This window comes from Perognathus longimembris, chromosome 17 (genome assembly GCF_023159225.1).
Source record: "Perognathus longimembris pacificus isolate PPM17 chromosome 17, ASM2315922v1, whole genome shotgun sequence".
Taxonomy (NCBI): domain Eukaryota; kingdom Metazoa; phylum Chordata; class Mammalia; order Rodentia; family Heteromyidae; genus Perognathus; species Perognathus longimembris.
The window spans coordinates 913,641-929,952 of NC_063177.1; the positions used below are offsets into that span (position 1 = coordinate 913,641).

At 35.0% G+C, this 16,312-nt stretch overlaps 1 protein-coding gene across 1 annotated transcript in view; it reads right to left on the reverse strand.

Annotated features, from left to right (window-relative positions):
* Positions 1-9,174, reverse strand: part of LOC125365744 (myosin-8) — a 32,395-nt gene extending 23,221 nt beyond the window's left edge. The window contains exons 1-10 of the mRNA XM_048365974.1: positions 8,950-9,174; positions 7,789-7,932; positions 7,532-7,688; positions 3,375-3,402; positions 2,430-2,538; positions 2,246-2,338; positions 2,047-2,110; positions 1,223-1,321; positions 1,028-1,131; positions 681-819 (exon numbers count right to left, since the gene is read on the reverse strand). Coding sequence (XP_048221931.1) covers positions 681-819; positions 1,028-1,131; positions 1,223-1,321; positions 2,047-2,110; positions 2,246-2,338; positions 2,430-2,538; positions 3,375-3,402; positions 7,532-7,688; positions 7,789-7,932; positions 8,950-9,159 — 1,147 coding nt within the window. The 5' untranslated portion in view covers positions 9,160-9,174. The remainder of the gene's footprint in view (positions 1-680; positions 820-1,027; positions 1,132-1,222; positions 1,322-2,046; positions 2,111-2,245; positions 2,339-2,429; positions 2,539-3,374; positions 3,403-7,531; positions 7,689-7,788; positions 7,933-8,949) is intronic.
* Positions 9,175-16,312: the final 7,138 nt, after the last annotated feature.

Sequence of the window (16,312 nt, forward strand, 5' to 3'; positions counted from 1 at the left end):
TCTAAAATTCTTTCAGTGAGTACAATGTAAATGTTTCATGTAAGAGGAAGAGATACAATGTCAGGTTGAGCTGGTTAGAAAGGGCTTTAAGAAGCCAATATTTTACTTTGGGTAGTAGGACCTATCCCCTATATGTTAATTCCATATGCAGAGTACATGACATTTTCCCCCCATAATTCTTTTTTTAAAATCTTTCTTGCTTGCCTGTAGTTTTGACAACTGTATGTATAGACAACACACACACACACACACACACACACACACACACACACACACACACACGATGTCTGAGTGCATCTTTTGCCCATTTATTGGAATATCTTCTATTGCCACCTACTACTTTTTTTCCTAGCTAATGTTAAGTAGATCAGTATACAAGTTTATCTTATATACCTACCTAACATTGTGATCGTATAGTAGGAGTAGTGTTCCATAAAGTTCCATCTCCAATTATCAAGCCCTAGGTTGTGCTTTTAAGTGATTCTTGTTTATTACATCTTTTTGAATTGGAGTAAAATAATGGAGAGATGGAGATATGAGAAAAAGGCCTGGTGAGGCTAGTATGCTGTGTATGCATACATCTTTCACATGTCCAGTTACAATGGAAAGATGGTGTTGTATAGGACTTAGTTTTTAATTATATTCGTTTATCCAAATCTACATGGAGTTTCATTTGGTACCTTCAGTGCCATCTGGCTCAGCTTGCTCTTCACGCTGTTTTTGCTTGAACTTCATATTTCCATAATGCATCACAGCCCCTGTGAGTTTATAGATAGATACTTTTTCTTCAGGAGAGAAGCCCAGGATGTCAATGGCACTCTACCAAGGAAGATGCAAGGACAAAGGTTAGGGAAGAAGGCACCATTTGCTTGTGAGAATTGATAATATATCTTAAGATAGTAACAAGTATATTGGGTTGCCATTATCATTCCTATAAAATGGATTATAAACAATGTGTGTGTGTGTGTGTGAGAGAGAGAGAGAGAGAGAGAGAGAGAGACAGAGAGACTGAGAGAAATTGACTTACATCAGTGGCCATCAGCTCCTCTTGGTCATCAATACTGGGGACTGTGATCTCCCCCTGACTGACGAAGGCATAGTCATATGGATTGGTGGTGATGAGGAGCATTTCTGAGTACACATAATTTAGGGTATATGTTTATATTAGAAGATGTTGAAACAACAGCTAACTTTTAGCCTGTAATTTAGAGTTCTTTCTTACCAATTAGTTCTGGCTTCTTATTAGAAGTGATCTGATAAAAGATATGGTAGCTTCTTTCTGCCTTTAGTTGGAAAGTAACTCTAGACTTTTCCAGAAGATCTAGAATGAGATAGGGTTAGATATTTAGATAAATAGATATATATATATAGAGAGAGATTATCTGAAAAAATATTGTATCAGTACTTCTGACCTTAAATAAACCTCGGTAACGTTGGCTAAAATTGAGAGCATTACAAAGGCCCAACTTGCAGACGCATATAGCAGTTGCCTTGTCTGGGACAGTTAAAGTTTCATATGGGGGCATCTATGACTTCTGTATTTTTTTTAAACTTTTTTTTTTGGCCAGTCCTGGGGCTTAGTCTCAGGGTCTGAGCACTGTCCCTGGCTACTTTTTGCTCAACGCTAGCACTCTGCCACTTGAGCCACAGCGCCACTTCTGGCTATTTTCTGTATATGTGGTGCTGGAGAATCAAACTTAGGGCTTCATATATATGAGGCGAGCACTCTTGCCACTAGGCCATATCCCCAGCCTTGACTACTGTATTTTAGTTCATCCCCTTGCAGCATGGATCATCTCAGATTGACTCTGTGGTATTTAGATTCCTTGAATATATTACCAAAGCTCAAATCAAGCACAAACCACAGATATATTGTGAAGACAGAGTTAAGTCATAGAATTTGAACAAGGGAAAAATCAGTCACTGCCAACGCAGGAATTCCCCTAGGATGCTCTGCAGAACCAACAATCTGATACTGAGATTTAGGAGAGTGCTACCAAAATCCCTTGTCTTTCCATTTTGGTTTTCAATGGTCTTTGTACTCACATGTTTCAATATCAGCTGATGCCAGCTTCCCTGTGGTACCAAAGTGGATTCTAATGAATTTACCCTTGAAAAAAAAGAAAGATCAGTGAACATTAGGATATTGAAGTACATAGAGAGGTTCAACTGAAACACTCATGGAGATATGGCTATTCTGGCATGGAAGGACTGAAAAGACCCTTTTGGGAACCAAGAGACTTACAAAGCGAGAGGAGTTGTCATTCCTCACAGTCTTGGCGTTGCCAAAGGCCTCCAGCAGGGGGTTGGCACTGATGATTTGATCTTCCAGAGTCCCCTACAAAGGCAAGAACAGTTCTTATATATTGGATCCATACTTCAAGGAGCCCTGGAGGAGTCTGGATCATCATTCTGGCTACCAGACCCACCTGCATTTTGCCAGATTCTTCCTTTTTCTTCTCACCAGTAACTGCAATTGTTGCAAAGTACTGGATGACACGCTTAGTGTTGACAGTCTTCCCAGCACCAGATTCTCCACTGTCAAACCAACACCAAACATATGTGAGAAGTTAAATTCATAGCAACTAATTCTGCCACCAGTGTTTACTGCCATCCATCTGCCCTTACATTTCTGTCAGAATCTTCTAGATCCTTCCTTTCAACCCACAAATGATTCATATTGTTTATCTTACTTTTCAGTTTAAATAAGTAAAGAAATGCTTTTAGTATTCATTCAGTACATTTCTTGAGTTTTTACAATATCATAGGATCTTAGTTAGGTACTGAAACCTGGATTTGGGAAGTTGCACAAAGCAGCCACTTAACAACAGTCCAGAAAGTGGAACAATTACTAAGAAACTACAACATGTGCCTGTGTTCTTCAGCTTCCTTAGATTAGAGATGAGTCTGAATAGAAAGAAATTCCTCAAATAGGCTTTAAAAAAAACATCATCTGGAATATTCTCCCTGGTCTACCCCCACAGTTTGTGTGCTGCTTTTTGCCATATACTGATCTCTGGCCAAGCTCAGAGAAGGCATTTACACTCTTTATTTCAAGCAAAGCCTTAAGAAACTTTTAAGGCCAGACTAGCAATCAAGATATTTGGGTATCTTGTTATTTTACATTCAAACTCAACATATGCCCTACAATAAAGCCAAAACAGTATCTAGTTTTCAGTTGATTATGCCATTTAGTACTTAGCGAATATGATCAAAGTGTATTACATACACGTGTAGAAATATCACAGTGAATATACCATTGTACAATTGATTTATTAATAAAAATATGGGGAAGAAAGATCAGAACTATGACCCAAATTCTCAGCATTTTAGATATTTGCTGAAAAATAGAAAAGAAGAAAAAAATTACATACGTGATCAGGATGGACTGGTTCTCACGATCTGTGAACAATATCAAAATTACCGGTAGAAAAATATTTACACATTAGATTGGAAGATAATGAAATCAGTTAAACTCAGGCACAGCTTATTCTTTTTACTTTTTGAAAATGTTACCAATGATTTTGTTTTTGTCCCTAAAACAGCCAGTTTCCTCTCAGTAAAATTCATGAAAATGAAAGGCAGGGAATCACCTATTTCTTTTTTGTATTTTATTATTTTTATTGTGGTAAAATGCATATAAAACAATATCCTAGCTACTTTTAAGTAAATAGTTCATTTTACTCATAATGTTATAGACTCATTACCTCCCTTTCTCACTCTTCACAACTTCTTTCATCATGTGAACCTGACATTCAAATTCTATACTCTGTAAATACAACCTTCATTTATCCTACTCCCTAGTACCTGACAACCGCCATTCTACTTCTCTCTTGGTGACTCTGATACTCTATCTCATATAAGTGAAATCATACAGTGTTTACTTATACTTGTGACTGACTTATTTCACTGAACACAATTTCCTCATGTCCCAACTATGTTGTACCATACTCATAATATTTTTTTACAAAGGCAATATAAATTTCTGTTGTATAAATATACTGTACTACATTATGCTAAACTATTCACTTGTTATAGGCTAGGGTTGTTTCTATATATTAGCTATTGTGGAATATGGTGTTATAAGATGGGTGTGTATGCAACTCTTTTAGACCCTGCTTCAACTCTTTCAGGGAATGATGGTTCATACCATATTATATTTTGAATTGGTTCAGGAATCATCTTTTCTGTATATTCCCACAGAATATTAGGTCCTAAATTCTTCATATTCTTGACATCATTAGTTTTTCTTTGCTTTTTTTGATAGTAGCCATCCTAATGTGTGTGAGATTGCATATTTTATTACTTTAAAATAGTGTTGTGGAAAAATTTAAACACGCACAAAAATAGAGGCAATAATTGAGCCCTATGTACCTGTCTTACAGGTACAATAATTGTACCTGTCTTGTACAAGTATTGTACCTGTCTTACAGGTACAATAATTACTGACATTCAGCCAGTTGTAGCTCATCTCTACACCATCCCATTCACACTTTATTATTTTAAAACTCTGAAGGGCACATAATGTTTTTGAAAATAGTAGAATCATAGAATTTTTGGGGTCACAAGGTACCTCAGAATTTTTCTAGACTAGCTAGGTGTAATCCCAGCCCTTGGGAAGCTGGAGCAGGAAGACTATAAGTTTGAATCCAGCTTGTGATATGTAAAGATCCCCTCTTCTACATCCCCAACTACCAAGAAAAAAATGCTAAGCTCTAGTCTTCTTTGGACACAAAGAAGCTAAGACATAGGGAGGAAAAAGTGATTTTTCTAATGTCAGTTTTTATAGCTAGTTAAGGTTAAAGCAGTTCATGTCTTTTAACTTCCAGTTCACGTATTTTTCTGCTTCCTGATTCCTGTCAGTTTTTGATGTCATTAATTTGACTGTTGGTAATAAGAAGCAGATGATGTAATGTTTGCTTTTATTAATTTTATATATGTATATATTTCTAAACATCTACCTATGTGATAGGTTCTGTTTATATCGTTTTTTAGAACATCTCATTTTTAATTCTATACTGATGGATAGATTATAGATTGTAGAGAATTCTGAAAATACCTTCAGAGAACAAAGATACAAATCTGAATGTTATTTAGATATAGACCAGAGACCTTATTATTTTTTTAGTGGTGCTGTGAGTCTGAACTCAGAGCCTCATGCTTGCAGCTCAATAGCTAAGCCACACATTGGGCGCAGCTTTAGGAAACTTTAAAGGTCTATTCAAGCAAACAGAGATTAAAAAAAATTTATTTCATACTGGTTTTTCTAATATGAGCAAAATCGTGGAAGATCCTATTGCATGCTGTGGGAGAAGAGGTAAGAAAACAGTGTTCTGGGCCTTTTGGCGATCCTAAAATAACAATAACCTGGTCAAGTGTCACATTTATGCAGGGTTTTAAACAAAATTCATGTTTGGGAGCTGTAAGTGATCTTGAATTTGGAGTAGCCTCAAACCTTGGGAAGTCATTTGCGGGGGGGGGGGGGGGGGTTGGGGGGGAGGGTGTCTGTGCACTGCTGTAAGTGCAGCTGCTGAGGTATTAAACTCCATGTCACTAGCCAGCATTGGACAAACTGGGAGGTAGCTAGCTTCGTGGACAATTAGAGAACAGTTTCTTGCCTGGCATAGAATTATTTCAGAATGCCTGGCCAGTTTGTAATGGGAGATTTCTGTTTTGTCACTTTCTTTTTATCTCTTTCCACAATTAAAAAACTATTTAAAGACAACAAAACAAACCCCTCACTTTCCAAAATACCACAGAACAGATAACAAAGGAGTATAAAATATTTTCAGAGGCAGTACATTTGCTGCGTGAAGGTAATACCTATTAACCCTGTACTTGGACCAGTAATGTGTATCCATGCTACCTGTTTGGTAAGGCAGGAAAAACAGACTTTGTTACAATGTTTTAAGAAATTCAAAAGATACCTGAATACCAGTGGCACATGCCTGTAATCTTAGCAACTCATGAAACTAAGATCTAAGGATCATGGTTTCAAACCAGCTGGGACAGGAAAGTCCATATAACCCTTCTCTCCAATTAATAAACAAACAACAAGAAAAAGCTGAAAGTGGAGCTGGGGTTTAAGTGATAGAGTTCTAGAAATGAGCAAAAAAGCTCAGGGACATCACCCAGGCACTGAGTTCAAACCTCACAAATGGCACAAATACACTCACACACATTAAAAAATAGAATTTTTTTTTAATTTGTTAAAGAAAAAAGATATTTTTCTTCTAATCTGACAGGAAATGTTTCAAAATATTTGAGAAGAAAGGAATAATCCAGTACTTTATCATGCTTTATCCCTCAGGTTATCAAAGTTCATGGTGTCATTTGAAAGTAGTGAGTATCTGCAAGTTCTTCATTGGTGGCTTAACTGTTTTGATCATTGTGGAGGAAGTGAAAAATTTTAAAATGTTATTTATTTACTTTATTTATTTGAGTGTGTATGTGTGTGCTGATACTGGGAATTGAGCTTGAGGCACTCTTGGTCTTCCGAGGCTTAAGAAATTTCTTTAGATTAGCTAATTATTATTTGATGATTATATAAGGGGTTTCAATTCAACAGGTCAGTTTATGAGTACAGTGCATCTTGATCAATATCACCCCTTTCATCATTCTCCTATTTTGAGGCACACTTCAAGTTCTGACTTTTTGTTGGTTAACTGTTTCTTGGGTTTGTCTGCCTCAACTGGCTTTGAGGCCTCAGTCCTCTAATCTGAGCCTCCTGAGTAGCTAGGATTATAGGTATGAACCTTTGATGCTTGGCCCTATTTGAATTTTTTGTATCCAAACACAGCTATCTATCATCTATCTATCTATTTATCTATCTATCATCCATCTCTCTCTATTTATCATCCATGTATGTATGTATATATGTATGTATGTATGTATGTATGTATGTATGTATCTATCTATCTATCTATCTATCTATCTATCTATCTATCTATCTATCTATCTATCTATCTCCAAAAGCAATAAATATATTTGTTTGTTTTATCCAGGCTTCCACTTAATAGCTGTTAGCTTGGGCAGAAGAGGGCAAGATTTTTTTTTGTTTGTTTTTTTAATAGTAAATCCCCATGTGTTTGGGAAGTTTTTTTTTATTTTAAGGCTCAGTGATACCTATTTGTTCATAAATGGTTACATTTACACATTTCTCTCATTCTTTTTTTCAGTATCGGTAGTTGAACTCAGGACCTTATTCTTGCTGAGTCATTGCTTTATCACCTGAGCCACACCCCAGTTGTTTTTGCTGTAACCATTTTCTGAATAGGGTCCACTTTTTCTCTCCCTGCCCTCCTCCCCTCAAGCCATCTAGATCACTACCTGGGATGATTGGTGCATCATATCTGGGGTGATAGTTGCATGTTGTGACACCTAGATTGCTTTAACATGGCCGCCAACCTCCATTCTCCCAGTCTCAGCTTCTTGTTATCTACTATTACAGTCATGAGCAAATAGCACCCGGCTGTATTTAGAAAAATGAAATGGAGAGTTTTTTTCTGGGAATAGATACCCATTCACTCACCAGTCAGCATGAACTGATAGGCATTGTCAGAGATGGAGAAGATGTGGGGTGGAGCCTCCTGGCGCTTTTTGCCTCTGTAGGCAGCCACCACCTCCGGGTTGTACACCGGCAGCCATTTGTAGGGGTTGACCGTGACGCAGAAGAGGCCAGAGTAGGTCTGAAAAAAAAACAAACCAATAAATTCAATCATATGCCTCTTGCACTGTTTTTTTCTTTCAAAAAAAATGGACTGAAAAGAGTTATGGAAGAACACTCACATAGATCATCCAGGCTGCATAGCGCTCTTTGAGGTTATACAGCACTCCAGGCTCATGTAGATGAGTCATCATGGCCATGTCCTCGATCTTGTCATATTTGGGAGGATTCATAGGAAAGACTTGATCTTCCTTGACGGTAAGAGTCTGGTGAGAAAGCAAGAGACCAGTTTTAACTAAGTGTTGAAAATGGGGTTTATTTGATTATAAAACTATACTTGTACATGCTTTTCATTGCATGATTATATGTTTAATTGCATAAAATATATTAATTTCAAAGTTTGATTTAAAAATCTTTCCTATAATAGGCTAGTATATTGTTTTGTTAATATATAGTAAAATTATACAGGCTATTGGGCTCAGAGTGATATTTTTATACGTTAATATAGCATGTATTGATCAGATTCAGTCATCCCCATCCTCCTATCCAGGTATCCCACTCATGGACATACAGCCAAAGGAAGTGAAATCAGCATATGAACTAGATACTTATATGCCTGTGTTTCTTGGAGCATGATTTTTTTTTGGAAAAGACTTTTTCCCTTCTCAGTGTTTTTCTTCCAGATTTATCAGTTTATGACATTTTATTTTTTACTTTACTAGATTAAATATATTTATTTTTCCTTCCTATTAATCACAAGATTTTTTGTGTGCAAAGAATGGAGATAATAATATACATTATTTAACCACATACATAAATCAAGAATTCTTGTGAGAGGAAGAAGTAGTTTTCAAATTTGGAAATTTAAATTGTGAAGTTGGGAAGGGAGACAATCAAGTTGCCTTCCAAATTGAATGTTTTCTCAAGTGCTAGGAGGCTATTTGTATTGGCATTAGAGTTAGAGGTACTCTAGCTAATAATTAAGGCTTCCATTTTTATTTTATTTTATTTTATTTTATTGGCCAGTCCTGGAGCTTTGGGTCAGGGCCTGAGCACTGTCCCTGGCTTCTTTTTGCTCAAGGCTAGCACTCTGCCATTTGAGCCATAGCGCCTCTTCTGGCCATTTTCTATATATGTGGTGCTGAGGAATCAAACTTAGGGCTTCATGTATACGAGGCAAGCACTCTTGCCACTAGGCCATATTCCCAGCCCAAGGCTTCGGTTATTGAATTGAAATATTCGAGAAATGAAATGGTGAGTTTTCTCCTGGGGATTTCACTTACTGCTCCACCTTCGGTCTTCACAGTTACTTTTCCTCCTTCTCTGCTTTGTATAATGCTCTTCACATAGGATTCCTTGGGTTCCGCTACAAAGGCAGAGGTTTTAGCATCGAAAGGCTTGTTTTGGGCCTCAATCCGCTCCTTTTCTGATTTTCGAAGGTAGGGAGCGGCTTCACCAAAAATAGCCATCTCGGCATCCGAACCTGAACTCATGGCTGCGATTTATTTTGCAAGGACTTCTGCATTGGGGAAAAACCGAGAGAGAGACCAGAAGGCAGAAATAATACAGGTGAGTTAGGATTTGAGATAAAAGCAGGTGCTTAGCATAGCCTGTGCTGTGATTATTCCTCCAGTCTGGCAGTCAGCAGGCTCTTAGCAGTCTGAAAGAGCACATTTGGAATGAAACTGTAATTTGAGGCTTCGTTTTTAGGACTTTGAAAATTTCCTTTCTAGGTCATGCATCTTGATCCTATGGGCTAGATACCTATTGAATTACAATAAAGTTTAATTACAATAAGACGTTTTCAGTTTTTAAAAAGCATCTCCAAAGTATAGCAATCTCTGTAGCTGAACTTTTGATGGATTGCTTTATGGCAACTGTCCTTTAATCCCAACTCCTTTTTTGCATGTGTGCATCCATTATATGCTTGGGAAGTCACCTGGTTAGAAAGTTAATATTTTTAAAGCTATCACTAACATCTTTGTCTTTTAGATAACCCTTTCCTCCCTTTCCAAATAAATATTCCAAACTCTTTGTGTTGTTAATATTTAGTATTATGTCTGCTGGTAGGTTATTCAAAAAATCTCATATTCTGGTTCTCTAGATTTTTCACTATTTGGCTTATTACCAAACAGACTTAGCCTGTCTTATTCCCCAAATCTCTTTTGACACTCGTTTGACCTGGGAGATTTCAACTATCAGTTAACATATCTAACCATGGAGATATGAGAGTCTCAGTATAGATTCCTTTCTTTCCCCATAAATTCCATTGGATTCTTCCTTTTCTTCCCAGAAAAAAGAACGGAGAAAAAAATAAGACTTCAACTCATACATGGAAGTTACTGTGTTGTTAATAGATAAGCCTCTGCAATGTTGACATGTTATATTGGCTGTATTTTTCTTTACTTTCCAGTAGTAAGTGTCTTAAGGAAGGTCAGGATGTCTCAAATTACAATGTAAGCATTCTGTGAGTAATGCTTTCAGCTTTTTAAAGGAAAAGTCACAAGTCTAACAACAAATAACATGGAATTGACAAGAGTGGCTCAAATATAGTTTTGATATGTGTGCTTTCACTTTTAGGTAAGAAATTTCCTGAAATGTTTTAAAAATGCCTGTAAAGTGTCTCAGAATTGACTGTGTCACAGTAGAGACAAGTTGGCATGGAAAAGTTGATCACCATTGGATACTCGTAAGCACAGCTGAGAACTCACTGTCAAAACTCATCCTGAGTGCTAGCAAACAAATGACTCCCAGAATAAGACATTTTGGAAAAAATAACTTTCAGTATTTGTATCAGCCATCCAGGAACACTTTCTGCTGTAAAAACAGAGAAATGGTATCTACTTAAGAGTTGTACATGGCTTTTTTGGGCTATATCCACTCTGCTGTCATTAAATGAACAAAACCAAGTCTTACCTCTGAAATTCCAAATGAAAATGTAGGATCCAAACTGTTTAACACTGCAAAATGAGAAGTTTCTAATTAGTAATGCCCTATAATTGCAGAATTTTAGTCACAGAACTAAAATTACCCTGCCCTCCAACTTTCCCAATAGAACAAACATCAAAATTGAGAGGAAGTTTCATGTTCAGAGAAGCCCCTAGTTCTTGGGGCCCCAAGGCTCCCATCACTTACCTCTGGACTCTTGGTGGAGATAACATATGAAGGCCAGTCCTGTTTATATAGGAACTAATGTGCTGATGCTGCAGCTACTTCCTCTTTGTTAGGGCAAGACATTTGGCAAGATGAACCCTCAGAATAGTTTGTAGTGACATTTGGCATGTTTGGATATAATTAGAAGTATTCATATCATTTGGGGTATGTGAACCAATCTCCTATTAATAATTTGGCTGAGAGTGATCTGCCCTCTGAGAATGCTTTCTAGTGCGCTGGGAAGGGAATCTTTGACAGTGCCTGGTGGGACTTCACAGTTATTTCTTAAGAGCTATATTCAATTTGGCAAACTCTTTGAAGCATGACTGTGTAACCCAATGATCAGATGCCTGTCTACACACTGCTCTGGGCCCTCACTATTTTTCCTTATTTGTTCCCACAAGATACCTCCACTGCATTCCCTTGGGCCATGGCCAAGGTTCATCCTTGGAGTCTGGGCTTGGACAGCAGAGCCAAACTGAAAGGAGCTTCTATACTAAGTCTTCACCACTGGGCCAGTTCCCACTCACCCAACACTGAAAAGAAGTATTATAGAAACTAATGTGTGTTTTGTAGTAAGAAAATACAGCTAAAGAGGAAAAAATTTCTAGACCCAAATATGCTGTGACAAAGTACACAAATATAAGAAGGATATTATACAAATATATGTAGAACATATATGCCTTATAAAATGCCTTAAAATTAATGCCACTAAATTATATTTTATATATTATCCTATAAACAAATGGCATTATTGTTCTTATAACTTTTTATCCAACATGTCAATTTATCTGTACATGTGCATAACTAGTGCATCTTGATCAGAGTCACCTCTTCTTTTTACATTAAAATCTTTATTTTTAAGGTCATATAGGTGAATTCACCTTTTTTAGGTGATAATTATGAGGAATTTTTGCTCATTGAAAGTTTTTGTAGGAGGGAAAATAAATCAACCACTAAGTTTTTAGGCACTGTTTATTCAGGAATTTCCTTAGTACACAGTCACAATTCCTATCAGATATTTGATGCTTCAGAAAGGTATTGATTTTTATGTTATCTTCCATCTTGCTGCCTGTTGAAGTCTCCTACCACTTTTAATAATTTCTTTGATTCTCTGTATCATGTACTAGTAGTCATAGTGTTGATCACCCTCTTCTAATTTGTGCATTTTTCCTTTTCTTATGCATTGTCTAATGACATTTACAACAATGTTGGATAGTATTAAAGCAACATTAAGATGTTAATGTTACACTTGGCACTTGTGTGCATATTTTATTCTTGCCTTTTGCAGACTAAATTTTACCTTATTTTTTACTGGTGCATAGTACTTATATACTTTTATATGCAAATGTGATGTTTTGATATATGTATGTATTGTGGGTTGTACCTGATATACCTGTACAATAAATTTCTTGTGTATTTTTATTTAGTTTTCTAATAATTTTGATAATAAAATGAGATAAATGGCACCAACAGAATTGAAGACATTTATATAAAAATTTGTTGGTGAAGTTCATAGAAACATTATCCATAGAAATAAAAAAGTAGGAGCCATTAAATGTACAACATCTAATAAATGAATAAGTAAAACTTGGTACAATTCTATAGTGGAATATTATTCAGACATAAGAAAGAATGGTGTATTGATAGTTGCTACAATACAGATGAACCTCAAAGATTTGATGCTAAGTAAAAGAAATCACATACAGATAGCCTACATTAAATGATTCTATTTATACAGAATTTACTTGAAATCCACTCATGGAATCAGAGATTATGTCTTTCTTGGGTGTTTTTCATGTGAATTCATACATGACTGGTTCAGAGTTTTCTTGAGCTATTTTATTTTCTGGTTTGGGGATGAGCTTCATGTTAGCCTTGCAAAAATAGTAGATGAGCTTCCTATTTCTTTTTGTTTTCTGCCAGAGAATGTTTGAGGTATAAATTATTTGTTCAAGGAAGATTTTTATGGAGTTCTTCTGTGGAACTCTCTTGAGTAGCCTTTTGAAGGCTGAGTCTTTTCATAGAGTTTCTATTTTTTTTGTTGTTCATTGTAATAGTTCATACAATCCTAGATAATTATTATTTTTTGTAAGTTTTAAGATTTTTTTGCTATTTTTGTTTATAATTTTAGTAATAGTCCCTGTGTTGTCTTCTAGTCTTTTTATATTATTCTAGTCTATTTATATTATTCAATTTTGTTCAATTTTAAATTATATTTGTAAAGTTTACTTCTTAAGATTCAGTATATAAATGTATACTATTTTCTAATTTATCATTTGCTGCTTCTAATTTAATTCCTTTTGTTTTATTCTTTTATTTTGTTTGTGTTTACATTGATTATGTACAATTAATCTAATTTTTATTTTATTTCAACCCCTAAATTATATAAAGATTGTTTTTTAAACTTTCAACCATAGGTAGATCCTTCTTAGCTGTCAAATCTTGTGTTTGTTTGTGTGTGTGTGTGTGTGTGTGTGTGTGTGTGTGTGTGTATAATAAAGTAATTCAGATAGTCTCTAGAGAAGGGTATTATCAGCACTCCATCACTCTTTCATGAGTCTTTTTATTATGATTCTTATTTGTCTCCTTCTAAATGTTAGTAAAAATAATTTCTGATTTTCTTTATAGATTTAATACTTATATATTCATAAACAATGTAGTTCAGTTTGGGCTATTTTTTTGAGCTTTGTAAGAGTATAGCTTTATTTGTTCGGTTTTGTTTTTGTTTTTGTTTTTTTTTTTGGTAGGTGATGGGGCCTGAACTCTGAGTTTGGGAGCTGTTCTGAGCTCTTCAGCCCAAGGCTAGATATTCTACCACTTGAGCCACAGCACCACTTCCACTTTTCTGGTAGTTAATGGGGGATAAGAATATCACAGACTTGCCTGACATGGCTGGCTTTGAACCGTCATCCTCAGATCTCAGCCTCCTCAGTAGCTAGGATTACAGGTGTGAGCCACTGGCACCCAGCTGCTCTAGTCATTCTTTAATACTTACTTTTTTTTAACAACAAAAAAACTTTATGCTTCCATTTCCCAAAGTTCATTTAGCTAAATATCTACTTCTTTTACTCCAAAATATTGCTAAGGGTTTTCCATGAAGTGGCATGTTACTATATTTGTTTTTCATTGCCACACAGTATTATATATTGTATGATAATGTGTCAAGTGAATTATTCTATTGTAGACATATTGTTTGGCTATTCTTAGTATTTTTTCTAGAATTTTACCTTACGTGTATTTATTGTTTTACATGATATACAACGATTGTCACTTCTATGGTACCTTGTTCCAGAATTAGTTGACATATCTCTTGTGGTTTGTACCTTGGTCAGTACAATGCCACCTTCATTTAGGTAGAACTTTACATACCTGTTAAGTAATCCATTTTAGGAATATAGTTCAATGCATTTTAGTAAATTTATGCAGCTGCCCAAACATCACAATTCAGCTTTAGTATATTGTCTTCAATCCAAAAAAGTCCCTGTGTTCATTTGCAGTCAATTCCTTCTGTAACTCCAAACTCTCAATTTGCTTTTTGTCTCTGTAATTTTGTCTTTTCTAGAATTTTCTTGTAAGTGGCTTCCTGCAATACATAGTCTTTTGTTTCAAGCCTTTTCTCCTTAGCATATGTTTTAAATATCATCCATGTTGTTCCTTGTAGCAGTAATTTATTCCTTATTTTTAATCTCTGAATAGTAGTCCATTGTTTAAAGTATCACATTTTACTATGTGGTCACATTTTATCACGTTTGCTACTAGAAAAATACTGCTAATAATATTCCATACAAGTGTGTGAACAAATCTTCATTCTATTGGTAGACCTAGCATTTGCTGCATTATATATGTTTTACTTTTTCCTAGGGTACACATAGGAATTGTTGTATTATGTGTGCTTACCATTTTAAGAAATTTTCTGTATCATCTTACAATTCTACCAGCAATAGTGAGGGGTCTAATTTCTTTCATCCTCACTTGTACTTACACTGACCATACCAGGGAGTGGTAACTCACTGTGGTTCTGGTTTGTTTCCTTAATGAAAAAAAATTTGAATACTTTTTCATCACACATATATGTTCATTATAATCTTTAGCCTGTTTAAAACAATTCATGTCATTTTCTTAATATTTAGAGTTCTTATGTTTTCTAGATATTGGATCCTTTATTAAATAATTGATTAGCAAAATACTTTCTTCTTGCCAGTGGCTTGATTTTTAATTTTCTTGATGAAGAGCATAATTTTTAATGTTGATAAAGCTCCATTATCTTCCCCTTTTCCCTTTTATGCATTTGGTGTCATAGCTTGTAAATATTTTGTAATGTAAAGTCACAAAGATTTTTTTCTGTGTTTTAGTCTGGATATTTTCATATTTATATATCTTTCATTTACATGTACACCCCATCTCAAATTACATTTTTACATCTGATGTCAGTATGCTCAGTTTATTTTTATCAGCAAATATCCTAATGATTGTAGTTTCATTTGTGGAAGATTATCTTTTCCCAACTAAATTGCCTTGGTAACTGTTAAAATCCTTAATGATTTTTCTTATTTTAAAGTGGGAAGGTCTTGCTTTTAAAATGAATACAATTACATATTTCAGAGTTCCAGAGGCATAAAACAGTATACCATGAAACCTTTACTCATGCTCCTTTTCTCTAGTTACTATCAGGAGGTATTCCATGAATGTATGGACAGATACTCAATCCTCTCTTTCTTCCTACATTACTCCTTTTTTTGTGAATGTTTTAGATTGGTGTTTTAAAGCTATTGTTTTCAATATTGCATAGTGAGAAGAAAAAACTATTCTATTCATTTAAAAAAACAAATTGATTTAAAGCTAATCAAGTTAAATTAACTAAGTTTAATGAATTCCTCTCAATAAAACAAAATGAAATACCAAGAATGAGGGTTTAACTAAATTTATTTAAACTTTAATTATTTTTAAGAAGAAAATTAAATCTGAGCAATAAAATGTTTCAGGTAGAGTTGAACTTAGAGTATGGGAGTGGTGCAAAAACCATTACAATACATAACATTTTTTCTGCTCTATCAAGAACTAATTTTCACCTCCATAGTATATCATGTTCTTTGACAATATATGTATGAAAATATATGAACCCATTTACAGGTTTCTTACTGTTGGATACAGAGATTTATTTTTTTAATCTTTATTATTGAGCTTGTTACTTGTATTATTCAAATTATCTGGGTTTAAATTTTTGCCAGCTTGATCTGTTTTCAATAGGTTCAAATTCATATCATCCACTCTGATTGCTCATAGATACATAGTAGATTTGGGTTTGATTTACTCAGTAGTGTTTGTTATGTTTCTGGTGGGTCATATATCTTAAAAATAAAAATCACCCTGACTTATTTTTGCTTTGAATTCTATTTCATGTAATATCAATTATGTTGTGCTTACTTTGGGGAAATATTTATATGAGTTATCTTTTCAACTTTAGCTATTTACTTTTGATCCAACTTTCAT